Source organism: Perissodus microlepis, chromosome 10 (assembly GCF_051167445.1).
Source record: "Perissodus microlepis isolate ML-2025 ecotype Zambia chromosome 10, ASM5116744v1, whole genome shotgun sequence".
NCBI lineage: Eukaryota > Metazoa > Chordata > Actinopteri > Cichliformes > Cichlidae > Perissodus > Perissodus microlepis.
Window position 1 is genome coordinate 17,472,701 of NC_140470.1, and position 27,398 is coordinate 17,500,098.

At 40.7% G+C, this 27,398-nt stretch overlaps 2 protein-coding genes across 20 annotated transcripts in view; one reads left to right on the forward strand and one right to left on the reverse strand.

Moving 5' to 3' along the window:
• Positions 1-1,129: 1,129 nt before the first annotated feature.
• On the forward strand, positions 1,130-10,293 carry sertm1 (serine rich and transmembrane domain containing 1). The gene is made up of 2 exons (XM_084942573.1): positions 1,130-1,494; positions 9,391-10,293. Exon 2 carries the CDS (start codon positions 9,396-9,398, stop codon positions 9,735-9,737), a length of 342 nt encoding a protein of 113 aa, XP_084798699.1. The 5' UTR covers positions 1,130-1,494; positions 9,391-9,395; the 3' UTR covers positions 9,738-10,293.
• Positions 10,294-13,366: 3,073 nt separating this feature from the next.
• nbeaa (neurobeachin a) overlaps positions 13,367-27,398 on the reverse strand; it is a 103,140-nt gene continuing 89,108 nt past the window's right edge. For 13 of the 19 annotated variants that reach the window (XM_084942568.1, XM_084942558.1, XM_084942557.1 and 10 more), the window contains 21 exons: positions 24,981-25,147; positions 24,318-24,442; positions 24,081-24,227; positions 23,491-23,627; positions 23,241-23,358; positions 22,958-23,060; positions 22,761-22,876; positions 21,521-21,633; positions 21,123-21,263; positions 20,896-21,015; positions 18,864-19,016; positions 18,572-18,736; positions 18,405-18,494; positions 17,617-17,809; positions 17,133-17,204; positions 16,608-16,763; positions 16,093-16,263; positions 15,800-15,901; positions 15,427-15,623; positions 15,164-15,315; positions 13,367-15,064 (listed from right to left, as the gene is read on the reverse strand). In XM_084942568.1, the coding sequence (XP_084798694.1) occupies positions 14,974-15,064; positions 15,164-15,315; positions 15,427-15,623; positions 15,800-15,901; positions 16,093-16,263; positions 16,608-16,763; positions 17,133-17,204; positions 17,617-17,809; positions 18,405-18,494; positions 18,572-18,736; positions 18,864-19,016; positions 20,896-21,015; positions 21,123-21,263; positions 21,521-21,633; positions 22,761-22,876; positions 22,958-23,060; positions 23,241-23,358; positions 23,491-23,627; positions 24,081-24,227; positions 24,318-24,442; positions 24,981-25,147 (2,829 nt within the window). In that variant the 3' untranslated portion in view covers positions 13,367-14,973. The remainder of the gene's footprint in view (positions 15,065-15,163; positions 15,316-15,426; positions 15,624-15,799; positions 15,902-16,092; positions 16,264-16,607; positions 16,764-17,132; positions 17,205-17,616; positions 17,810-18,404; positions 18,495-18,571; positions 18,737-18,863; positions 19,017-20,895; positions 21,016-21,122; positions 21,264-21,520; positions 21,634-22,760; positions 22,877-22,957; positions 23,061-23,240; positions 23,359-23,490; positions 23,628-24,080; positions 24,228-24,317; positions 24,443-24,980; positions 25,148-27,398) is intronic. The other 6 variants (XM_084942569.1, XM_084942572.1, XM_084942567.1 and 3 more) reach the window with 1 other exon arrangement.

Sequence of the window (27,398 nt, forward strand, 5' to 3'; positions counted from 1 at the left end):
AGCACAGGTTGGAGGCCACAGATGGAGAGCAGGCGATGAAAAACGGCTGAGGCTTCTGGGCAAGCAGATAGGCAGAGGCTACTGTGAGGAACAAGCAGGTTAAAAAAATGACAGGCAGCCAGGAGTAAAAGAAGCTGGTCTGTTGTTAGTAGCAGACAGAAAGATAGTTGGGATGTTGGTAGGTGTGCAGTCGTATGATCGTGGCTGGCAGGGCAAATCTACAAAGTTCTAAAGGAATGCAGGGACCTATTAGGAGAGCGAGAGTAGCCTAGAGCAGGGACAGAGACGGAAATTGTAACAGCCACCAGTCTGCTTTAAATCTCTGCTGTCAAGCTGCAGACACATATTTCAAAGCCTGTCCCAATAAATCCAGAGTGGTTGACACCACTGGCAGAGTGTTTTTCTCCTGCTTAGAAATCGACATAGTTTGTCGAGAATACGATCCTCTCTGTTTCATCACTCGATGAAATACAGCAAGTTATAAGTTATGGGAAGCCTTTTTTAAAAAGGCGCCTTGTTTCATGTGTAATTTGCGGCATGTGTCCATACTCAGTTCACATAAAAAGACTTTTCAACAGAACAGATGTGCTTAGCCGCTGCTAACTGCTATGAGGAGGTGAAGGAGAAAAAAGAGAGACGGGAGTGAAAACACAAGATAAGAGCTATAAGATGAAGAGAGGTGAGAAAGAGATGTTGAATGCTACGACTTTCCACTTGGGCCTCCCCCAGCAGCCGGTTATTACTCACCACTGGATGCTGTCTACTGACACAGTTTAGCTGAGAGCACAGAGCTGGGCCGTGTGTCCCTCACACAAACAGAAGAGCCAAAGCAAAGGCGGCTCAATTGTGTGTTTGAGCACACAATGACAGAAATGTATTAAAATGGCTAAAACTGTCATTTCATTTACCTGCGTGTCTGTCTGACAACTTGTGGTGTGGCGTTAACAGGCTTCGCGAGCAGCTTATTAACTGTCAGGTGGCTCTGCTCTGTGAATGTGTCTGACCGTTGGTGTGATCGTTATTGAAGCTGATGAGCAAGCAAAGAGAAAAGTGGGAGGGTGGAGACGGAGAAGTGGAAAGGGGAGAGAGGTGAGGATGGAATTAAAATTCCCTCTCTTCTGCCCATCTTCGCCACTTCTCAAGGAAAGGAAGTGTCAGTACATTTAAGCAGCCACAGTTTTTGTTGTAGGCCTTTTATATGTGTTACTCCATTTCTAGAAGGGACCCATATGTGACTGCTTCGTCTCTGGCTGACGAGCCTGTGCGGCCGTGTTTCACACTGAATGACAGAGAGAGAGAGAGAGAGAGAGAGAGAGAGAGAGGGAGGGAGAGAGAGAGAGAGAGAGAGAGCAAGAGAGAGAGAGGGAGAGGGGAGGCTCACAGGGAAGCTCTGAGGGGCAACAGATCTGGTTTGCTCGGCTGAAAGACCAAACAAGAGATGGATTTTTGCACAACGTGAGAGAGGAGCAGCTGCTTCACATAAGAAAAATAAAGGTCTGTATCTATTCCTCTTTCTTTTCTCAGCAACTGCATGCATGCTGCTGATGCTTCAGGCTACTTTGTTTTATTTTACAACATTTTTCCAAATTATTATAATGAACCAGACAGAGCAGGGAATCTGTTGATGAGATCTATAAGGAAGGATCCTGCTAAACACAGAGAGATTATTCAGCTTGAACTCATCTCTTCATTCACAGACAACTTTATTTATGGTTTATCAACACCCGCAGAGCTGCGGTGAAGCTGCTGTCACCGGCAGCCTTTCTGTCAAAGTCAGAGAGATTTAAAAGGAAAAGTGTGCGAGATGTACGCATGCATGGCGGGAAGAATTCATTTTAGTCACCAACTTGGAAGGTGAGCGGGCTTCCTGTGTGACAGTTGGGAAAAGGAGGAAAAGCGTGACAAGCGATGAGTGGGGCAATTGTTCCCCCCAAGAGGGTGAGGAAAGCGTCCTTTCAGAGCAATCCTGACAAGAGCGGGGTTTGTTTGCATTTGAACTGATGTATGACTCACTCAGCTCATCATAATAATCAGAGAGTAAATGAGCTGCACAGGCAGAGTAACTCAGCATCGGGTTTTATGCCACGGTGCTCAGAAATATCAGGAGTAATTAACAGATATGAGAATGAGGTGTAAAAATACACTTTACCACAGGGATGAACTAACAGACACACACACATACACACAGTGAAACATCAAAGCAAGGAGCTCATTATCCATACTGGCCACTGACCAAAAAAATCGTCCAGTGCTTCCTATTCATGATGATCACTGTTCCTGTCTGCTCGTGGCTTAACTCATGCTACCTTATTGTCAGTTAGATTAAACCCTTCGCAGCACCTTTGAGATCTCACTCCAATTTGGCCTTTTGAAAGCAGCACTTTCATGCCCTGAATATCTGAGAGAATCAGATAGCAGCTTGAACACTGGGGCACGACCCCCGGTAAAGCTTTGAGTGCAGTCAGGTGCGCTTTGAGATTTTGCTATTGAAATGTAAAAAGCGCAGAATAGAAACTGCAGTTTGCTCTTTAGTAGCTTTGCAGTCAGTTCAACTCCTCCTTTTTCTAAATCTGGAGCCTCTTCAGTTATGTTTATATTTGTGCACATTTTTTAATGCTTTGATTAAGTGCACAAAAAACTAGAGATGATGTTTGTTGTCATGCTAAACAAGAAGAGCGGAGAAAACGGTTTACAGCTTCTGGTGAATATTGTAACATCTCTTTCTTCATACTTTCATCATTCCTGCATATCTCTGACCCTTTGTGTGTTATCTGTGGTATTTGCAACTGCAGAAGCAAATTGGAATTCATGTGGTGAGGCTTAGGTCTGCTTTCAGCTGATCTGGCTTTGAATATAAGATACGTAGCATGGCTGAAATCCAGGTTACTTTTATCTCCTGGTAATCTGCTATTTGGACTATAGAAGTATACATATGCATGTGCAAGTGTTGCATGCATCCAATACAATGTATATCCCCAGGATTTCTGGGGTTTTTTTGGCTCCTGTGCTTTTTCGTGCATGAAAAAGTATGTGCGCATCGACACACATGCACACACTTCCACAAAAGAATATGGTCCAAATGCCATGACATTTTGAAACACATGGATGTTGTCCATTATTCATGAAGTGAAGGGCTAGTACCAGAACTAAACAAACACGAGAATCCATCTCAGTGGGAACTTTCAGTTTTAGTAAATATTTGCATAAGCCGCATGCATGGATTGTTAAAATTCCAGCAATGGCCGGGCCTATTTTCTTTCTCGGACATCACAAGGTTTAATAAAAAGTTGCAGAGAGGCTCCAAGGCTGTCTCTGTTTGGCCCTGAATGAGCATGAATGATGCTAAGTGTGAAAAAAAAAAGACTTGCGTTAAGACTGAACATTTATTAATCAAGTAATTAATATTAGACTCATACAAGGCTTACAAGAAAGCACAGTAAGATTTGCTTTGTTCTATGATTTTATCGACACATCGGGTATAAAACTGCAAAGACGTGCACTGTCCAGCAATATCAACAAGCATAGAAGAAAAAAAAAGACGATACACACTAAGAAATGAAAACATGCAAAATAGGACAAGAGGGCTGATGGGGACGAATGGGCAGAGGCATAAGCTGAATGGTGACCGTGAAGAAGATTACACAGAGATGATGAGAAAATTAGGAGGGTGTTGGGTGAAGAACAGATTGAGAAAGTGGAGCACGGGAAGCTACGCGGCACCGTGTCTCAGAAGGAGTTTGGCTGAACATACTCCAGTAGCAGAGGATGAGGTTGTTTGAGGAGAGACCTCGAGAAATTGTGCAGATCAAAGAGAAGGAGTTTGATCAGGAAAAAGAGAGAGCCTTGGGAATCGAGGCTCACTGTCTATAGAGATAGACCAGTGGCAAAAAAATATATATATACATATAAAGTCTAAGAAAGCAACAGTGAAGATACGCAGAGAAATTTGCTGAAGTGTGCAGCAGAGAGCCGTGTCTATACAGAACATATTTCAAGTTCATGACAAAGCCCAGAAACCAATGCTGCTATAGGAATAAAAAGCTGAAATACTTAATCAGACACAAGTCATATCAGAGAGCAAAAAAAAAGAGAGCACTTCAGCAAGAACCCACTGATGAGCTCCAGGCTGCTAGACTCAAGGGGAAACATGAGAATAAGAGGACTAAAAGGCAGAATAGTCTCACAGTGCTGAACTCTGTGCAACCCTGACTGAGAGTAAAACTGGGAGAAAAGTATTAAAGGACAGAGATGTAAGTCATGTCAAGTAAAGTTTGCTGATGTCCAGCCTCAAGGTACGGCCCTCACTCATCCTATTTCCTCTCAGAGGAGCAGCTACCAGCTGTGGTGTTCATTCTCTGTTGGACAGGCTGTCCAACAGAGGGGCCATTCTGGCTTTAAAAAAGCAGCTTCTGCTCAGAGGGAGGTGTGAGAGCAGTCCAGATCACACTTCAGTGAATCTGAGATGTGGCAAGAATAGGAAGACATTGACAGCATGGATAGAAAAAAATGTTATATTGTGTCTATTTAAAAAAGTGTCTCTCTGAGCAACAATTTAAGATCACAAAGCTTTTAATTATGTCGCCGACCTTACACCTAGAAAATAAATCCTGTTTATTTGTAATGATGTAAGGATTTTCATGAGGTATTAAGCATGCCTCTTGCCCCCAAAATGGGCTTGAATATCTGATATCCATGTTTATGAACAATCTTAATAAAAATCATGAATTACTGAGCAGATATATGACAACTCTGTGGGAGACACATAAAAAGATGGGAATAAAGCGCACACATTAAAACAGGCAAAAGAAATTAAGTCCATCTTCAGCAGCCAGCGTTTTATCCTCTCTGTAAGAGAAAGTAGGTGTAGGGAGGCTCAAGGGCAAATAACCAACAATCTGTCCAAAGTCAGCAGAATGAATAGTGAGCAAGGCCTGATTGCAGCAAAACATTATACATTATACAAAACCCAGATCCAGCACAACCAGAGAAAAACAAGAGATAAGACGAAGGCCACTTAAAATTTTAACTTAACACAGTGTAAATATTTTTGCTGACAGCCTTCTGGGATCTCATACACTTGTGCACTACATCACTGCCGGATGCAGTTAAGGGTCAACAAAGAAAACTTTTGCAACAGACTTGATACATAAATTCAAAGACTTGGGTTTCTACCTGACAGATAGAAGAAAAACCATGAATTTGTTAACAGAAGCACATGATGTGAGATTGCTGACTCACTGGAGGCAGGAATAAACAACTCATGTTCCTTTACGTGAAAACCAAGCCACTTTTAAAATTCATATAATTTTCCTGTATAAAGATAGCTCATTTTCCCAATTAGTCCTCTGTGTTCTCTGTACTACATTTGCAGCAATTCCTAAGGAAAATAGCTACTGGTATTTATTATATGTAGGCGGGTGTGTGCATGTGTGTGTGTGTGCATGTGTATGGCTCACCTCTCCAGAGTCAGAAGGACTGCATGGCCTGCCCTCTTAAAGTAGATTAGCTTGAAAAAAAGAACTGAGCGTGCATCGTTGCCTGGATACAAAAAGCATCATTAAGCACAATTATCAGCCACTTCAGCTCACAATGAACAAGCTTCAGTGCAAATTTCAAAACAACATATCATTAAAATCAACAACCTATACAGAGGAGGAAAGAGTGGTATGGAAAGACGAGGCCAACAGATAAGATGAGGAAATGTGGCTGAGAAGAAGGAGAAGAAGAGAGATTTGAAGATAGATGAGTAGACAGGAGTTCACTGGCAAGTTTTTGGGGATGTTTCAGATGTGTACACGACTAATTACTGACATTTTTTTAACCTCAATATATTGGAAATCTAATGTGACCAAAACATTTTATGCACTAAATGAAAGATGTCAGGTTGGGAGAGAAAACAGTACAGAGAACGATGCATTGCAAAAAGACAGCAGAAGCAATGACAGGCAATGTGAGCAGCGTGTGCAGTGAATATCAATACATGTTTCCAAAAGAGTCTGGGGGAAAAAGAGAGGCACTATAAGCTAACAAAAGTGGCAATACAGTTTTTCACCGGGCCAGGACAACCATTGGGAGCGTTTGATAAAGAATACAGAGTTAGGGCAAGAGAGCACGCAATCACAGAAAGGCTGCAGCCCAACTCATTCCTCCTCATTATGCTGTGCATCTCCCTGAAGGTAGTTTGGGCTTTAAATTAAAGAGAGCTAGAGTTATTGCCAAATGTACCATCCAGAGAGAGAGAGTAAGAGAATAAAATGGAGTGAATACGTAGGGAAGAAAAGATTCTGGGAATGGAGTGCCAAATTACCAAACTTCATAAGCAAAAATCATCACAGAAAGTTTTGTACCAAATGAAATTATCTGAAACTTTGTGCAACAGAACAGACTGTATATAAAAGATGGATATAGCCACTGTTTGTCACCCACTGGTTTGCACATTCAGTTCAGTTTTGTTTATACAGAGCAATCTCAGATTAACAACTGCCTGAAAGCGCTTTACATTGTAAGGTACATAACTCAGATATTAGACAGAAAACCCAAACAATCCGATGATCCCATATTAATAAGCACTTGGTGACAGTGGGGAGGAAGAACTCCTTTTTAACAAAAAGAAACCTCTAGTAGAACCAGCCTCAAGGCCACAACAGGAGAGCATTGTGGAGGACAAGGACAAAACATAAACTATTCAGCAATATGTAGAATATAGTCGAGTAAAGAAGAAAGTAGAAAAGTGAGTTTCCAGAAGTGAAAATCCCCTTCATTTTCCCCACTGGGATTTTGATTTGGAGTCACTATATTGTAACCATTCAGCTATCCACTGTTACTAAGTGCAACATTGTGGCACGATGCTATGTGTTGCTGTGGAAACCTATCAACTTTGTGTTATTAATAAAAAAGTGTTTAATTTGCAGTGCTGTGGAAAAGAACTCTACCCACAATCCTCAGCTGAAACAGAGATCTCTTTGATTGGTGGAGGTTACTGTTATCATGGAAATGTTTAAACTTCAGAGAGCGCAAAATCTTAGAAAGTGAGAGCGGTGGATGCAGTTAGGAGCACCATATCAGTAACTAGGGTACTAAAATATATATATATATATACAAAACTATTATTATTATTAGACGTAGTAGTAGTAGTATACAATATTTTAGATGAAAACAACTGCATTCGTGAAGGCTTGAAGTTAGTCCCTTTGGAAGCTGGTATTTGGTGTGCATTTTGGCATGATTAGTTCATTCACTGCCAAATGTATTTAAGTTGCACAGTCTTTTCACTTTCTTTTATTTATTTATTTTTTATCCAAATCAAATCTTTTAATGGTCATATTCACTTAGTAGCTTATTGGCTTGGTTCGAGTCCTATAACTCTTTAAGTAATGATTTTCCAAAGCGTCAGTGGATAAAATGAAGCTCTTAAAAAAGTGGGCAGGCAGCCTTAACTGTAAACTTTATCAAAAAGGAGCCTAATCTTTTACACCTCCCACCATTTATTACCTTATTTGAAAGAAAGCACGGCGTGCTAAGCTAATAAGCATCAGTTGTTAGCTAATATTTTAGCAAACTTCGTTAGCTAAGACTATCCACAAATGGCTAATTAGATGTAAGCAACTTGCTAATAACATTTGAACTTTCGGTTTACTGTGTGTTACTTAATCAACTGCATGACAGGGAATTATTTGTTAGATAACAAACAGGATCGAACAGAAGTAGAAATTTCTCAATATTTCAAGTTTTCACTGAGTATCTTGCGGTTTCTAGTCACTTCTGGGTAAATCCAAATTTAGAGATGACTTATTTAAAATTTAGTGTGAATGTCTTGAGATACTAACCTAAACTTTTGGCCTACTGATGAAAAATGCAATTAATTAATCAAAATAGTGTCAAAAACAAGCTTCCATAAGGTTAGCATGGACTTCAGTTGCTCAAATGTCCAATTGAAGAATTTCAGTTTTGCACTTATGTATTATCATTTTTCAGACCCAGAGGTTTGCTGCTTGGGATTTATCAGTGTATAATAATATATAAAAAATACTAATGACTGTAACAATGTAGCATTATGAGCGTTTAATAGATTGAAAATGCTTATAACTTGCATTCACCAGCTAGCTATTCAACTTGCATCATTTAATCTCTGCCAATTCAGAATAACAAGCAGCTAGTTCAAGCTTAGTTAACTAATTAGCTTATGAAGGTTAAATCTACTAGCTAACTGTCCCTTTGTAGTATTATTAAATTTAAAACACAGTGTTCATTGGTCAGGTTAAATAAATGATTATTAGTCCACATCAAACTGATTTGGTGTCTTAGCAGCAAACTACAAAATTGAGAGAACACTTTGTGACACCGAGACAAGTTTATAATGTTTTTATTAATATTGTCAGAGCAACATTCCCAATTTCCAGAATGAAACATCATAATGAAATGAAATGGCAAAGCATTTAAAGTGAAACCTTCCAGTTTCTAACATGTTTTTATATTGTAGCTACTTTCGCAGTTTTCAGCAGCACTAATCTGATTAATAGAGGTGATTACTGCAGATCAAAAGGCAGGAGTATAATTTTCTCCAGCCTTAATATCGCACGAGTGGCCGGGCTCACATATGGGGCATGCTGAAATGTAGGCTATAAAAAATGGGGAGAAAAGGAGGCCAGGAACAGAAGATAAGAAAGAAGTTGAGCTCACACCACTGGGAGATGAAAAGTGTGCTGCTGACCTCTAGCTTTCATACCGGTCATGGTCATTTATTCCTCGCTTTGAAGTGTCTTTCCTCTGCTGTCATAGATCAAGTCAAGACACAAGGCTGGTCTAACCCAAATTCAGCACAGCCCCCTTCCCCTCTGTGTCTCACCAGCACAAAGACTCTGACTGCTCCTCCAGCGGTCGCTCGCATTTCCTCGCCAGTTTCGTGCCATGCAGTAATTTGTGATGGAATATTATTAACAATATTAATATACAGTGGAGGAGGATTGGTTTTCATCTGTCTTTGTGAAAGCTGATTATAAGGGGTTTAATTTCATCAGATAAGGATGGCTTCATTTATGAGCACGCACAGCTTTGGGCACCGAGCCTGACAGGCATTCAATAAGACAAGCACTCCCCCTGCTGTTCATGACAGTGTCATCGGCATAAAAAAAAGTAAAACAAAAAGCTTCCTGACTTTTAATCTGAACAAAAATCCTTTTTTTAATTGATCATTTCCAACCAAGGCTGTTTGGGATTGTGTGAGGGTGTGGGCATCAGGAAGCATCTCCCATTCTTCAGCAGACAAAGAGAAATCACTTTTTAAAGGCTTTTTGTAAATACTGGATTTTTAAACTAAACATGTTTTTGCTCCTCAATAAATTTCCCTCCTCTTCCTTTTGTCTCTCTTGTTATTCCATGACGAAACAACAGTCAGGATGTCTGGGATTGACGTTCCGTTGATGGACCAAAATGAGACGGGAATCTCGTCAGTAGACAATGGGACTTTCCTCCGTTTCTCCCCGACCTCTGCCTCCACATCTGCGGCCGCCTCATCTCCGGGGCGTCCAGGGAATGTTTATGTTTATGTATGGCTCTTTCTCGGCCTGCTGGTGTTCCTTCTGACGCTGCTCGTCATTTCCCTACACAGGCTCAAGAACATCATCTCCTCTTCTTCCTCTGTCCCCGACTGCAGCAGCGAGGGAGGAAGCTCCTTCACCAACATGGAGATATGTAGCATCTCATCTCAGAGGTCCACCATCTCTGCACTCTCCACCTGAGGGATGTGGGAGGGAGCACATACAGTACAGACATATGCACATGTGCTCTCATTCGTGCATGCCCATGCAAACAAAGGCAAGCATGCGCACACATATAAAGCACACAGAGGTCCAGCACCTCCTCACTGTGACATACAAACACAAAAACCTTTTGTCAGCCCTAAAGAAGCTGACATAATGGCATTACAGTCTGTGCATGCATATTCTAATTCTGGCGGGGCCATGCAATCTGCATAGGCACAGGGGAAATATCGCTCATAATGTGATGAAGAGGTCTTGAAGGGTGAGTGTGAATGCACCCTTCTGAGTCTTACTTTCACAATTAAGACAAATGAAACTGAGATTCTGCTTTCCCTTTGCGGGGAACAGCATAATGAGGGACTCATTATCTTTTCTCCTCTTCTTTTCTTTTTGTCATTTCTCGTATTGCACTCGTGTTCAACTTAGAAGAAATACTATTCTTTGAAGTGAAGCTTTGTACAGCATGCTTCATGATGTCTGTAGACTACATTGCAAACTCGGTATAAAAATCCTATTAAAGCTCTTTAACTTTGTACATGAAGTACATACATGTGTCTCAGCTGTTCAGTAAGGTTTTGGAAAGGAAAAGGCAAGATACATCCGAACTGTGATCACGTCAGGTTGGCTTGTAATCATTCAAAGTATGAAGAAAGGAGGTTGCACAAGAAGAAGACCGATAACGGTGATGTGGATGTGAAGGTAAGAAAGAAATGATGCTTGGAGACTTGACAGACAGGCACCCACGGACTCCAGCTCCAGACAGGCCAGGTCAAAAGTGGCATCAACTACAAGAGGAAATTCAGAGCCTGAAAGACAGGTCTACCAGCGTGACAGATTACCACTCTTGCCTGTCAATTTATAAGGCGTCCGATCCCGGTCTCCATAGAGACTACAGCAGCTCTGTGCTGCCATCAGCTTTTATTCCAGGCTTCGGTTAGAGAAATGGTTGTTTACTCTGAAAATACATCATTTACTTATTTGTTATTTTTTTAATATTGTGAGTTGAAGTCTTTTTGACACTGTGACAAAAATGTATGGCACGTACAGAGAGAATTATTTGAAAACGGTTCATTCATCTTTGCCACACTTTGTCAGAAAAGTCAATAACCTGTAAAGACCACAAAGGCTCACAGATGACAGCCACAAGCAATAAAAACAGCCAGAGCTGTCAGACTTCTTGACAAATCCTCACTGTTCTCCAATTAATCTGTGTATTTCAGGTGGTACGGTCTGACAGACTCAGCACTCCCCCATGTATAAACTTTAATCACAAAATCCCTTCAACTTCTATACATGCTGAAACATCACACTAATTAAAACAAGAGATTAGTGGCAATGCTTTTGTTTATCATTCCAATTATAATTGAGGTGTTAATGGATTTGTTTGTCTTGCAAAATTAGCAAAATGGATGTAGTACTAAGCATAAGATAAAGCGTCAAATATACTGTAAACAAACTGGATGTAATTATTAGCTTTGCTGTAGTTTCACTTCAGCTCATTCTTCCCAATCCACGAATCCCTGGATTTAAATTTTTTTTAAATGATTGAAAAAATGCCACATACAACCCAAAAATATATACAAAAATATGTATCCATTCATCTTTTATTATTAATATTTGGCCAATTCTGGTAATATCTTTATAAAAACTGCGCTAGACACATCAATAAGATGCCATAATTAGGTATACAAGACCTTAATTGAATTTTCGGTGGCTATACAGCTCAGTGGAAACAAAAGTGGGTACACGATATAGTAATAAAGCAATAATAACCATAAATAGAGTGCGGTATTGAACGTAGTTTTTAGGTGAGCAATGGTAGATGTAGTATAGTATAAAGTATAAATAAAGAGATTAATAACTAGGGCTAATAATGTGCAAATAAAAGTAAGTGTAGTTTGTAATTGTACAGTTAATGTTTTACAATATGATAACAATATGTAAACATATTGGCCTGATTTATGGTTATTACAAAGTAATAACTACCGCAAATATTTCCAGGTAACCAGCATAATAAACACGTGTTTAACGTGTTTAAACACACATAGTAAATAGCACATTCAAATACAGATTCTTTTAAAACATGAGGCGGTATTAATTTTTAATATTAAAATAGTGACCATAGCCTTATTATTTTACTATATTTTTTATTGTAATCGGATTAATAAACACCCAGGTCAGTCAGTCAATCAGATTGTAAAGTGCTGGTCGTTTTAAAGTAATTAGTTTTAAATCTAATTTAAAAAAAAAAAATAGAAATCAAAATGTTTCAGTATAAAATTAAGTCATATCATTTTAATATTTCATTTATAATTTTAGACTATAAAATTCACTTTTAGTGGCATAAATTGATACTTAAACTAGTGTTATTTTCTACTGCCTGGTCGTTTTAACTGTTTGACATGTAAATTTTATCAAAACCAATGTTTCTCTTATTTAGAAGCACTTAAAACATAAAGAGATATATATTCTATATATTTATGAACAAAGAGCTGAGGCATGTTTAAAATCTGCAGACCTAGTATCACGGAGTAAGTGGCTTACTGAAGTGTCCATGGGCAAGACATTGAACCCCCAATTTACTCCCAATGGCCAGTCAGTGACTTACATTTGATGCACTGAGTGAATATGAAAGGTGCGTTTTAGAAACTTTATTAGAAAACAAACATTTTCTTTCTTCCTGTTAAAAGGGCGTTTTTCCTTCCCACTGCTGCCACGTGCTTGTTCCCAGGGGGTCATCTGATTGTTGGGGTTTTCTCTTTATTATTGTAGTCTTTACATTATAAAGCGCTTTGAGGCAAGTTGTGTTTTGGCACTATGTAAATAAAATGGAATTTAATTGAAACTGAAGCTACAGTTGGTAAGGGCTCACAAGAAGATTGGAAAAACGATGCATGGATCCATCCTGCCTTGTATTAACAGTTCAGGCTGCTTAATGAATAAATAAAACTGAATTGAATCAAATTATTAAATGTTTGATGAGAGCAATGTGTAGCCATTTTCATAAGCAGCCAAGCAAGCAAGATTGTGTTTTTTAAGAGTTGCAGCAAAGCAGTAAAATAATAATCTGTTTATAGTTTCACAGCGTAAGTTCACAAATTCAACAACTAGTGTATAATTTTAGCTTTTAGTTTAATTTTGCACAAAAAGATGTTCAGCTATGGGAGTAAATGACTATTTTAAACTGGTGAAATAAAAAAAATAGATAAAACTGAACCTCTCTTTAATGTCATCTGTTAAATTTCAGGTTGTATAATCACTGAGACAACTTTCAGTGAGGAGAACGGCTGTTCTGTTCCTGTGTTATTTGAAGAAGCTCCACAGGAGTAGGTTTAAATGGGTTCTTTAGAAAAGAACAATGCAGGAAATGCTGAAAACTGAAAGTGGTAATTTTGTACTACTAACAGGGTATTGATGTCTGTGATGCAGGATGTTGCTATTTTCGCAAACAGGAAAGAAAAAAAAACAGCAGGTAGTTCAACAAATGTCATGCGTGTGCAAAATGCAGCGTTTTAACTAGAAATCGCATTTATGGAAGTAAGATTTCACTCAAAATGGCGATAAATGTACGCGTGATACACTGTTGTGATCAATGAAAAGCCAAGTCGTCAAATTCTTTGCATATTTTATTTTCTTATCATGATTTTTTTTCCAACTCACACGTCATATTTTACATCTTTGCAATAAAACATGAATACAATAGTTTTTTTTTAGGGTTTCATAGATCCAAAAATATTTAACCTTTTTTTGGATACGTTAGTTGAACCTGTCGATAGAGTATGTGCATGTGCGCATTTGATCAAGATGGCTTCACACATACGGTACATCTCACATTTCATCCTCTCTCTCCGCCCTCCGTCCCGCCTCTATCAGCTACAGAATCATGATATTGCTTACAACTGTGAGGTTGTAAAACTTATAATCACACATGAGCTCAACGTTTTAAATACAAACATCAATGCACAAATAATCCCGTAGGAAAATGGACCTAAACGAAATGGCAGCCGACCAGAAAGAACCAAGCTAATAAATAATGATATGTGATTGGTGCAAAGTGCAAATACAAAACAAAACTTTTACATTGATTTGATTCTCTCTCTTTTTTGTTTTTTTTAAATAATCAACAAATGTGGGTAAGTGAAAGTTTGCGCTTCCAGTCTTATTCAGCTGATCAAGTCTCCCGCCAAGCCTGAACCGAGACTATATGTACATATTTGACAGAACGATCACCAAATATACAAAGGAAATCATGTCAGTCTTGTGTTCGTCATCCTTGGTGGCACTGGTAAGACCTCTTTATCATTACCTTCCCTGGCAAAACATTTACCACCGTTATTACCATCAGCCTCGTCAACATTATAATAATTATTACACAGTATTTTACATACAGCAAGTCATTAATAAATTAAAGGTGATAAGCGCAGTTCGTGTAGTGAAAGTAGAAGTGTAGACTCTGAAGGAAGCAGAGCCTTATTTACATAAAAATCTGATTTAAGCCTGCTGAGGGTAAAGAACAAAAAAAACCTAAATGAATATTCAAAAAAAAAAGAAGAAAAGAAAAGAATAAAACAGGTGAAATTAAACAAGATTAAACAATTTAAAAAAATTAGACCTTCCAGCAATTTTTCAAGGGTGAATTTAAGATCAAGCCAATAGCACCTGTTTTTGAACAATGGGTAGAGCTGGTTCATTTCTGACCATTTCTTATCAGTTTAGATACATATTTCATTAATTATCCACCCAATAATCGATGTGCTGGCATCTCCTCAAATGAAAAGTAAAGAACAAAATGTTAAACATAGCCAAAAGAAAAGAAAAGAAAACCTAGGATTTCTTTGAGGAACAGCAAATGTACCAGTCCTGTGAGTGGTACAGGTATGAAAGACCTCTACAATATCTGCTCACCTTGCCTCCCCCTCCCCACTCTGCAGTCTTCTTATTCTATTAGCAGGTTTTGGTGTGTATCTTCTGGGTATTAAGTGTCTGTGGTTACACACGTGTGTGTGCGCGTACATACACGTATGCACAGAGGAAGCAGTTTCCACCAGCGCCGTCGCATCCTAAAATCAAGTGAACTTCACAAGGGAATACAGCCTAAGGTCCGGTACTTGTTTTTCCATCGTCTCTGAACCTGTAGTTTCCCCTGTGCTGCAGATACACAGCAGAATGCATCACCTCCTCTCCTCCCTCCATCGTCCTCTTCCTCGCACTGTCCTCAGTACCTGTTCTGGTGTTCGTAGTGCCAGCGGTTGAAGTCTATGTTGAATGCCACAATGCTGCCAGACGCCATGCCAGTGATCAAAGTCCTGAGGGCAGAGAACACAGTAAATCACATCTACGAACCATCGAAACTTTTGTAACCACATCACAAAGGTGACGCAGTCTTTGTCCTCTTCCTGTTTTACCTCTGGTCGTGTGATAGGTCCATGGCACGGATTCCGGCATCACAGCCCGGATAGATGTAAAGCTGTTTGAAGTCACACGCCTGCCACACCTCAACAACTCCATTATCGCCTCCTGTCACCAAATTCTGCCCGTCACTACTTAGCAGGATTGCCTGGAACAGAGAAAAAGAGTCCAAGTTAAAAGCAGCTCTTGGTTTATGGGTGAATAAGGTGAACACCAGTGTATGAAAACGTTTGCATTCGAGTAACCCTGACAGCTTTACCCGTGTCGAATCGTTGACCTCCATTTGTGCCAGCAGTTTTCCATTTATGCTGAAGTTGCAGAAGCGGCCTCTCTCATAGTAGATGATGCAGTGTCCCTCGCTAGACACCGAGATGAGGCGTGGCTGCTGGCACAGCTCTGGACCCTCCAGGGCTCTGAGCAGGTCCCCTGTGATAGTGTGGACGAGGCACGGGCCCTCTGAGGGAAAAGATCAAAGCAAGATAGTGTAAAGCTTTGGCAAAAGCAACATTCACTGTGATTAACGTTCACTGCGTCCACGCCACTGTTCTCTGATGTGCATCTTTTTTAATTAAATTAAATATTTATTTGCAAATAAACCTCTTCTGGGCAAAGACATATAAAGATGTACAAACCTTTGGCTCCACTAATAACCAATCCCAGCTCCGCGCAGACGGACACACACACCACCTCGTGGTCATGTCCTGTCAGTACTGCTCTGGGAGCAGGATAGTCACCTGAGGAAAACACAGTTAGGAGTCAAACCACTACATTTGCAGTCAAAATGTTTCCATTGCTGTAAATATACAATAAACATGCTCTAATTATTCAACTTAATGTTTGACCTTGAAGCGCATTCATGCACTCATGTCCCAAACAACGACTAGTTAACTTGCACACATTCTGTATCCACCATTTCACCACTCACTGTTGTTAGGGTTGTCCCCTATAATATGGTGCCGCCCACTCCAGTACCACAGAAGAAGAGTGGCATCTCTGGATCCTGACACGATGTAGCAGTCTCCTCCAATGTAAGACTCTGACCTAGCCAGACACGTCACCACATCCCAGTGGCCAAAAACGATCTGGGTCAGCTTTCCTGTGGAGAGCAGGGAGGTAGACAAGTTTGCCAACGTGTGTGTGCCTCTCCTTATCAAACTCCTGGAAGGCGACGGTGGGATAAAAGTGCTTTGTGATGATAACTTAATCAAGCCGTGTCTCCTTTTAAACCCGAGGATCAGTAAAAACAGCATCTACCTCCATGTGCCTGCATGTATTTCCAAAAAAGTCTGCATCTCTTCTATGTAATAAATTAATAAACATGCAAAGCAAACACTCTGACAGAATCATAAATTTAAGCTTCAAAAAGGACGCTGACAGCCTCGAGGAAATGCTTGCTGTACTTAGTGCTTGACATGACTTATAAATAATACAAAAACCAACCAGTTTCTGTGGAGTAAACGCGGAAGCTCTTGTCCCAGAAGCCGCAGACGAGGATGTAACGGTTATCAGCAGTAACCACAAAACAGTGTGTGTTAATTTGGATGCTCTGGTCCACCAGGTCAGTGATCTGACGCTTGTTCACGCCTGAGTTGTTTGCTACATGGGAAGAAAAAGATGTAATCAGGCTAATGAGGGCAGAAAAATGGAAAATGGTTAACAGTATATCTAAATCCCCCAATGCATCATGTGATGCTTTTGGCCACAGCTCCCCCAGTTATCTGGAAATTCCCTTTATCTACTTACAGAACATGTGTATCAAAACTATGGTCTGCAACTGCTTATATAAAAACAAGAGCTGCATATAAGCATCTGTGATAAATTCTGCAATAACCTATAATATTAAAAACTCCTTGATTCAGATCTGCATCTGGGCCACATCCCACCTCTGGTCAATAAAATTCAACATAAATTGCATCTATAACTTTCTGAATGGATAAAATGCTGTGAATATGTGTGAGCACTGACCAATGAGAGGGTCCATCTCAATGGGCAGATGATGAGCTTGTTCTAGGGAGTATCCTGGAGCTCCACGGAGGCCTGAAGGGTTTGAGGCACAAATATTACACAGTCATACATACGCACATCTTCAAGTGGTGAAGAAGGCCTGATCTAGTGCTCTCTGATGGGAGCTCTGATGCAAGCGTACATTAAAAATTAAGTGCCTCGTGTGGCAGTCGGTACTAAAAGCCACTTAAGCTGCCCGTGATCATGTATAATCACATTACCATGATTAATTACACGTAGTCTGTTGCGCTAATGAGGTCATTAATAAGGTTAATTGAAGCTTTAATTAACAAATATTTCTATGTCAACATCGAGGGTGTGAACAAAACAGGACTAAAGGGCAGTATGAAACAACAAGAACAAGCATTACAGGCTTTGGGAAATCAGTCGCAAAAATTCTTTAATAATTTAAATTTTACGCGGACTTCCATCAACGTACACTCACCGACAGTGTTGTGCCAGCGGTTTACGGCGAACAGCCGGCTACATGTGACCGTCACGGCTGCTGGTATGCTGAGGTGGGGGAGCGTGTTGGCCGCAACGTGTGTCACGGGAGAGTTGGAGGGAAACTTGAGCACCATGATGACATCCTGCTGCATCTGATCCTTAAACATCAGAGGGCTCTGGGGAAGGAAACACTGGTGAGACAGACAGAGAAAGAGAAAGGGAGAGAGAGAAAGGGCGAGAGGGTAGGTTGGAGGAAGGGGGATGGAGACGAAGGGAGAGGGACAGACAGAACAGATGGGACAGAGGGACGGCAGGGGAAACGGTATATTAGTGGGAGCACAGGGTCAGAGCAGGTACACACACTGAGGGCGGCTCTAGGTCTAGGAAAGGAGGCGGATGCACCAGTTGCTGAGGGCTCAGGGTCTGACGGGTTTGGGTTGACATTGATGGCTCTGATGTAGAGAAGCAGAGGCCTCATGCTGCTGAGGGTAGCAGGGACTACAGAGAGGCTACAAACACCATTACATACTACTGTATGTAATAAAACTTCAAATAGCTTACATCTTGCTAATGGAAGCTATTCCTCTAGGAGAATGCGGACTAAAAATAATTGATGCACTGGGTAGAAATGTTTTAAAAATATGATAAATAAATGAAAACAATGAAGATTCAAAGCACTACTAGCTCAGTAGCTCTGCAGCGCTCCTACAGTTGACTTGGTGTTTTCATCAGGTGTTTGTCTGTAAGTGCGTGCCAAGATGTGCTAAGGCTGTTGAGGTATCTCACCAGGTGCATGGCGGAGGACCGAGGTGGGTGTGGCTCGATCAGCAGCTGGGAGGGCACCTGACCACTAAGCTGAATCTGGGCCTCAATCAGCTGGAATCAGAGAGGAAGAGATGGGCTTACCACGCACAAGTTCGATTTCTGCACTTTAATGATAATCGTCAACAAACCTCACGCTGTACAGCATCTAGATTGTCTAGGTTGACTGCTCCCTCGTAGGATAAGAAGTTGAACACGTTGAGAGCTCGCACCGCTTCTGGCCCTCGCTGCTTGTAGCCAAATATTAGATCAATCCACTGGTGAAGCTGGCACGACACGAACTCGCTCTCCAATGCCTGGAGAGAGGGAAAGATTCAGAGAGAGAATATTCGCAGTTTATCTCCAGATTTGAAGGTGAGGCAAAAAAAAAGAAACAAAACTTCCAGGTTTAGAATTAAAAAAACAAGTCTCTGTTTTTCTCACCATGCGGTTAATGCGAACAAAATCCTCGGGTTTCTTGGCCCAGACGGGAAGCTCCACATCACTTACAGGAACTGCATCTTCGCGCATCCCGAGCTCATATTCATTACTGTTGACGAACATCTCGGGCAAGTAGTAGAACTCTGGGATCAGCTCCTTATGGACACAAGCAAAAACACATTGTTCAGTCACTGCCTCTTTTTGAGGAGCATGCTGTGCCATGTGGTGGCTTAACCTTGCTTAATGTCTGCATATTTTACTGGAAAGGAGACACAAATGATATTGTAACTGATTTTGAGTACATCATAAACAAAAAAGCACAATTAAATAATAGAAAAAATAAAGACCTGAAGAGTACAGCCTACTTACGATGGGGAAATATTGTTCTTCTGCAAAATTACCAGGTAATTAAACAATACCGAAAATTACTTAAGCAGTACTTAAAATTACTTACAGTATAATTTGTATCTCCTTTCCAATAAAACAGAAACAATTTAGGCAAGGTTAAGTCACTCTATAATACAGCCCACACACAGGTACAGCCTACTTGCTCTGTAAGATGGCAAAATATTATTTTGTTTTCTGCCAAATTACCAGAAAATTATGCAGCACTTAAAATTACTTACAGTATAATTATTTCTTTGTTACATGTAAAAAACCAACTCGTTATTTAGTGGAAGTGGAAGCTAAATTTAATTTCAATGCATTTTCATATAAAAAACATTGAAATTGTGGGTTATATTATAAAGTGAACACCCCAAGATAGGGATGTTCGATATAAGGATATATATCGGATGACGATATAAAAACGTCTGTTTCGTGGTGTCACAAAATAAACTCTTTTCGGAAATATTTTTTCACCGTTTTGACGGTCACTGTAGTGGCTATATTAATTTCTTAAAGTTCTCTCTTTCTCTTATATTTAATATAACCACACTACCAACGGACAAGCGCCTGTTTTTATGCATTGTGGTTAGCAACAATGACGGTAAATCCATCGCGTGTCCGCTTGTTTATGTTCCACATAAATCTTTCACAATAAAGCTCAAGATCCTGTCGAGACTTTTCAAAATAAACTGAATCACGTGAAAGAGCAGCTTATTTACGGATGAGAAGTAAAAAAGAGCCGCCAGGTGCTAAAAAATAAACCTTAGACTCAAACGTTAGAACAGGCTTTTCCCCGCAGCACGCTGTGTAATAAATACTCAAAGAAAACAGCGGCCGTTACAACTTATGTCTAAAAATGTATCGTTTCATGCATCGGTTAAAACACTCGACTCCAGCTACATGACGCGCAGCTGGAAACACTTCCTGCAAGTCGAGCTGCCCGAGATTCACAGAATTTACAGAAAATGTTACATTTTTGTGATTTATATCGTTATCAGACGATAGAATTCTTGTATCAGGATATGAGATTTTGGTCATATCGCACAGCCCTACCCCAAGATCAGAAACAAACACACAGCCAACAAACCAAAATCACACAAAATACCTAGCCTGGTGAACATCTAACAATCCACCCTCTGCACTCTCAGTATAATAACAGACTATGCTGCAGCTTTAGTTAACTGGATCTAAGAAAAATCCACATCAATTATTGACGCTCCTTTAGCAAATTATTATCAAATATTTCACATATGGTACTTTCAGCTGCTCCCTTATTTCCCAAAGGGTCACCACAGCAAATGGCTCCACATGTCTGATCTGGCACAGATTTGTCACCAGATGCCTTTTCCTTCCCTGCAAAACTCCCATTTATCCTGGTGTGCGACCACTGCTGGCTTGCAAACCCTCAAAACTGGGGTTGTGCCTCCTCCTGGAATCAAGCTGAGGACCTTTCCTTATATGCAAAACAAATATGTTAACCACTTGAGTTCCATGAGGCCACTTCTAAATACTTTCAAATTGGAAATGAAAGAAGAAAATCATAATTTCATGTTCCTGGTGTTAGATCTCAGTGCGGATGGATTTTATGCTGAATACATCTAGTCCAACAACCTCAAACCAGTCACTTCAGTAGGTTGTTCCACGTTACCTTCACATCAGCCGTGTCCCTCTGGCAGTTCCTCCACGAGCGACCGATGCCAGAAAAGGCTCTCTCTGGATGGTCGAACTTACCATCATTAGCGCTGAGGAAAAATGTGGTAAAGGGCTCCTACAGGAACAAAAAACAGACAAGTTCATGTGAAAAGAAGCCCTGAGTGTCTGGCATGTGTATAATTAGCTGTTTCCAGTTCATAAGTGTGTTAAGTAGGCACTCACTATTCTGAGCATCCACATCAGTGTTGAATGAGCTGTGGAGTATAAGGTTGTGTAGTGGTGAGGAGGTGCGCTGTCGTCATCCCATGTCTCGTAGCGCTCAGCATAAAATGCTGCTCGTTTGGGATTCAGGGCACCGATTGGCTAGAAGAAATCAGAGAGAAATAACTGGATGAATACTTTGAAGAGAAACCACACATTAGCGTTCTTCTGCATAGCGGGGTATATACGCTCTTGGTGGGGATGTGATAAGGAGAGATTTGTGCTATTCCTTGGTACATTATGTACCGTAAATGCTATTTTGTGACTTTGATTCATTTGAGTTGATAGCATATCCAAGTAGCACACACGCAGGAAAGTGGAAAAGGTGCATAAAGAGTTTTATGGGTGGGAGCTCTAACCTTGGAAAGGTCTCTGAAGTTGCCCGGTAGTGTGAGATCGAGCTCCTCTGAATCATAGTTGGTCAAGACCCAAGGGAAGACAGGGTACTGGTTCAAATCATTATAGGTCCTCCCTGCAGAAGACACAACAGCGATCAGCGACAACAGTGTGGCGTTAGTCTTGTTATAAACTGCAAGGACACACACACACACACACACACACACACTACTCTTAGATTATAACAAACTATAAAATGTCTGTGTAAATGTTACTCTGGGAAAAAAAATGTTGCTATAAATATTTTAAAATCTTACACATCCATTATGCCGGACTCGTGCTGAAATATTAACGAACCGCTGAGCCAAGATGAAATGTTATACATTCATTAACTAAAGACGCATGTTTTTAGTTAAAAAAAAAGAAAGTCAAGCAGAGAGATAAAAGTAAATGGTAAATGTATTTGTATAGCGCTTTACTTGGTCCTAAGGACCCCAAAGCGCTTTACACTATACACAATCATCCACCCAGTCACACACACATTCACACACTGGTGATGGCAAGCTACAGTGTAGCCACAGCCGCCCTGGGGAGCACTGACAGAGGCGAGGCTGCCGGACACTGGCGCCACCGGGCCCTCTGACCAGCACCAGTAGGCAACGGGTGAAGTGTCTTGCCCAAGGACACAACGACCGAGACTGTCGGAGCCGGGGCTCGAACTGCAACCTTCCGATTATAAGACAAACGCCCAACTCTTGAGCCACGATCGCCCATCATTTATCAACGAGTACAAACTGTTGATAAATGATGCCAGGAGTTAAACAAATATTCACTCAGTTTCTTTGTGTGCTTCTGACACTTACTCAGTATCTCGACATGTATTAAAACAAGTGGTTTTATTCATTTTTCTAAATCTGTTTTCTAGTATATAAAGAACAATTTGGCAAACTGCAGACAAAGCATTCATCTTATTACAAATCTGTCACCTTCTTTGTCTGCCCTCTTCATTAAAGTGTTTATAGAATCACCAATGAAGGAAATACACAATGGAAGTGTGCGTTTTCTATCCTTGGCAATCGAAGCAACCAAATAAGTTTAAACTGCTAAAAAACTTCACAGTGAATAAGAAATGTCCGTATGACTCAGCAGAAATGTTTGGACATATCAGCCAGATTTGTGTGCTTGACCGATCTTCTGTTCACACGTATATCATTGACAGGTCCAGAGGTAGAAGAGTCAGCGCTCATTTAAAGTGGACTTCACCTGCAATAGTGTTGAGGAACATGAGGTACTCAAAGTTAGAGATCTCTCTCCGCTGCCAGCGCTGCGTCATGTTGGATGACTTGAACAGCTGGCGAGGAGTGGCCAAGGAAATCCGCCTGAAATGTACACACACACGAAATTTAATTCTCCATTTATCAAATCTTGGCATTGCCCTTCGAAGACAGAGCTGTGCATACCTGGCCTGTGGCAGACCGTAACTCGTTCCTACACCGACCCGCGGGAGACTGTAGACCACCCGTTTAACGGTGGCCTGGTCGGGGAAGTTAAACATCACAGATGCTAGAGGGAGAACAAGATACAGTTAATGCTGATTTAAAATGAACCACTCACTTAACACTGAGCTAATATCCAAGAGTACATTTAAACAGATTAGGTAGTGTAGTCATTCTATACTAAAGCGGGTTAATTGCAGTGTCACCTGTGAGTATGATCGTTTCAGTAAGAACTCTGGAGACTTACTTCTGTTGGCCATGAAGACTTCTAGTCCAGTGTTCTGTAGCAGGTATCGTCTGGAGAACACAGCTCGGATCTCACTGAACATCCATTTGCCATGTAAACCCTCCGAGTAGGCAAGCACCTAATGAAGATGCACATTATTGGGGAAAAAAGCACAAAGAAAGACTTATAAATTAACCCTGTAATTTACAGGTTTTCCTCCTCTCTCTTTCTGTGCACTGATCACTTATAAAGAAAAATGATTTGTTCTTACTTTAGGGTCCATTTTCTTAAAGGCAGTATCTTCTTCATCTACCTCAAAGTAGATCTCAGTAGTAGTGATGGACAGAGTGCCTCGAGCCACCACCACTGGTGCTACCAACTGAGCTGGAGTACTCAGAACCACCGGACCTGTGGGGACAAATTAAAGGGTCAGGTATTACTATAGGTAGTTATACAAGTATCCGGGTCATGCCAATAAGCATGATCACAGGAGAATATAAAACAGCACATTAGGGTCATTTTATGTTAGTTAAGATTGACCAGTCATTGGCTTCTTTCCCCTCTGTTGGAAACAACCGATCGGTTATGAAAGCCGGGGGGGAATCACTGGATTAAACAAGGTGTTTGATCTGATTTGCATCAGTTTTTAGTGAATTGTGATTTAATCTTCTTCTGTGAGATAAATCAGCCAGACGGTTAGATTAGCTGCAAAGCTTTCAAATGTCAAACTTGCCTTTGGAGATAAAAAGTCTCGGACGAAAACGTACTAAAAACAAGAGTCAGAGAGTTTATTGTTCAGCTGAACTGTAACAAAGTCTGTGTGTGTGTCTCTGTGTGTGTGTGTGTTTGTTTGTTTCTTACCAGCGAGGTTATCGATCTCTTTTTCCTGCAGCAGACTAACAGCGTCATCGTCTCCCTCCAGCATGAGCTCTGCCTCCGGGTTTTGGGTGACCACCGACTGACTCCGGAAATTCTTTTTTTTGAGTCCCTTCTCCTCATCTTCTGTACCTGTTTATGTTTAAGTGAGCATGTTAGAATATGCAGGAAAAAAACAAAACAAAACAATGCAATATTTGTATGTTAGTAAACATTACTGACTGTACTCATCGAGAGCTTTGAGCGGCACGTCGGCGTGAGTAGATCCAAAGGCATTTCGCACGAATCTCCGTCTCCTCCTGAGGTCGTCCTCCCAGTAGTCTAGACGCCAGAAGTCGTGTAATTGGCTGAAAGTCGGGAGGAAAAAAGATGAGCAATTTCAGTTGAGGCACTTGTCTAAAGACAGAGATGACGTTATATGTGACATGTATGCTAAAAACCACCCAAACTAATTTCCTACAGTCTAAAAGGTTCCTCGTTATTAGGATAAAGGGCATCATTTGACCATGAGGGCCTTTACAACTCTACAAACACCAATAACGGGCTTTTAGATAAAGAAGAAAAACAAATATTATTGAGTTATGAACTGTAAACAACCAACAGTTACTTCAATAGTGGCATAACGGATGAAGGATGGATAAGGTTAGATGTTACATGTTACATCACATGTGGCCGCCAGCCTGTAGGAAGGTCTGGATGAGCAAAAGCTGAAGTGCATTAAAACAAAACAAGGACATCAGTCTCTTGATGCTTCCAGGCAGTAAATATATTAGGAGTCAGATACTGCACATTTTTATTACCCATTTCATTAATTTATATCAAAATCTGACTCATTACTCATACTCCTGCAGGGATCACTCGTCAGATTACACAGTGATGGTCTACCTCTGTGACATTGTTCCCCATGCTCCGTGCTTATTGGTCAGGATGTTGAGGATCTTCTGTTTCAGCTGGTTAGCAGTCACATGATCTCTGTGCTTAGCGGCGCTGATGAGGTGATCACACATTTTCTCCTCCTCCCTTCGGTCTGCAGCGTACTGCGCACAGTTAGACTGGAGGAGAGGGGGACGTGGAAAGTTAAACAAGGACCAGAAACAGCAAGACCGTGGACCATTACTGTGACGAGGACATGGTGCTGACAAGGAGTCAGTAGGTGATCAGATGAGGATCCTTAGTATTTACACATCAGGCCGATACACGCGTGGATAACGGCTTATCTTATATTGCACATATGCTAACAAGATTTATCTGAAGTTATTCCGAAAATGTCAATTGCAATCTAATGTAAAAAAAACTTCAGTAAAAAATGTTTAAATAAAAAAATATACTGATAGTCCATTTACTCTTAAATATCAACATGGGAATTAGTTGATTATCATTTTCTTGGAGGATCAAGGCTGTTTGTCAACCCTGAGATGAGAAAAAACTGAGTTTTCTGTTCCAAAAAGAGTTGAATAAAACTTTGAGGCATTTATTGCGGTAACAGACTCTGTGAACCTGTCTGCTGTCTGGTTTTAGTTCCTCATTTGTAAGGCTGATAGAAAAATGAATAGCAGAGTGAATTCATCGCACAATTTCACGTCTTTGCAGACGTGAAATCCCAATTAGCTTCTAGATATAGTGCTATATAAGTGCTTTTATGATCAGTCAATGATGTCAGCGCATAGACAGCAATCGGTGGACATCATGGATTTATGAACAGTTTAAAATAACAGGCTACATCTTTCTAACTCCGTGATTCTTTGAACAATAATGCAGCTGTTTTTTCAAGTCACTTCACTTCTGTGACAGAAATATTTGCAAATGTTTTAAAACTAAAGTTTAAATATTAAATTTAAACACAATAATTTGTGATGCTGTAATCGCTCACAGTGACAGAAAAAGTGGGAGCATGACAATAAAACAGAACGAAACTTTGTAAAGTTAAACAGGCTGCAAATATATGCCTCGATATGCATCGATTATACATTGATATGCAGTTATTAGATGCATAATTTGTAAAGGTTTCAGTGTCTGAAAATTCACAGTTTGAAAACTTTGAGGCCATTTCCACTAAAAATCATCTAAATCAGTGATACTGGGTGTAAAAATTTGATTTAGAAATCAGTGTACGGTCCGACACTCAACTGCGGTCATGAGCTGTGGGTAGTGGCTGGGCTTATCCACAGAGACTGCTGACCCAAACTTAGACGATGGTTGAATTGACTCTTTTCTCATAAGATAAAAGTCATGGCCCACACTGACTCACACTCATATTCCAATGGATAAAAATAAGCTCTGCTTATTATTTACTTGTTGCCATGGTGTCTCTTGGTATCAGAGCTCCATTAATGATGGCTTTTTGCTCCATTACTTATGCATGCTCTTAACTAGGGATGGGTATCGTTTAGGTTTTATCCGATACCGGTGCAGAACCGGTACTTTTGAAACGGTGCCGGTGCTTAAACGGTGCTCATACCGGTGCTTAAAGAATGGAGAACACAAAATTGGTCCAAAAACCTCTCATGTTCAGCTGTTTCTTTGTAAAAAGATAACAATGTTAGCCTTTTCTGCAGCTATGGGGAATATATGGTATCACTCTTGGCTGGAAGCAGTGCTTCAACAATGGAAAAAACACAAACTTTGTCCAAAAACCTCTCATGTTTAACGGTTTTCCACTTTTTCTTTGGTCATTTTAGCCTTTTTGGCCAGGGTGAAGGGAGTATCTGCCATCAAACAAGAAGACAGCCGCATGTAACTACGACGGTGTTTGCTAGTTCACCTTACATGCATTAATGTAATAACGTGGTTGGCCTACTCAAAGTAAATTACACACGAACAACATTAAGCTACTCACGCAGAGAAGAACGGCTGCTGCTGCCATCATCATCCGTCATCATTTCTGCTACACTGGCAGGGCTAGGGGCCAGGACTCTACTCTTCGGGTTTTTGGGGGATGTTGCTCCGGGTCCGATAACAGGCAACCCACCCGCAGTAGATGTGCATGGTGTGAGGGCTCGCAGCAAGCTATCAAATACGGTGCGTTTTTTGGCTTTTAAAAAAAACGCTATGCGTCGCCAGGTGTTTCATCAGATTCGAGGTGTTACCTCCTTTGACAGTATCACAGTATCACCTTAAAGCACTTGTTGCAGGGTGCTGAGTTTGCATATTTTGCTGTGAAGTACAGCCAGACTTTTGACCGCTTTGCCTTGGGCGTTTTTAATCTGTAGCTCTGCTCTAAAAGAACGTACGTACCTGGACCCGCCTACTATCCTCGGAAACGTAAAATGATTGGCTAGAATCTAAAGTATATCACAGCTCAGG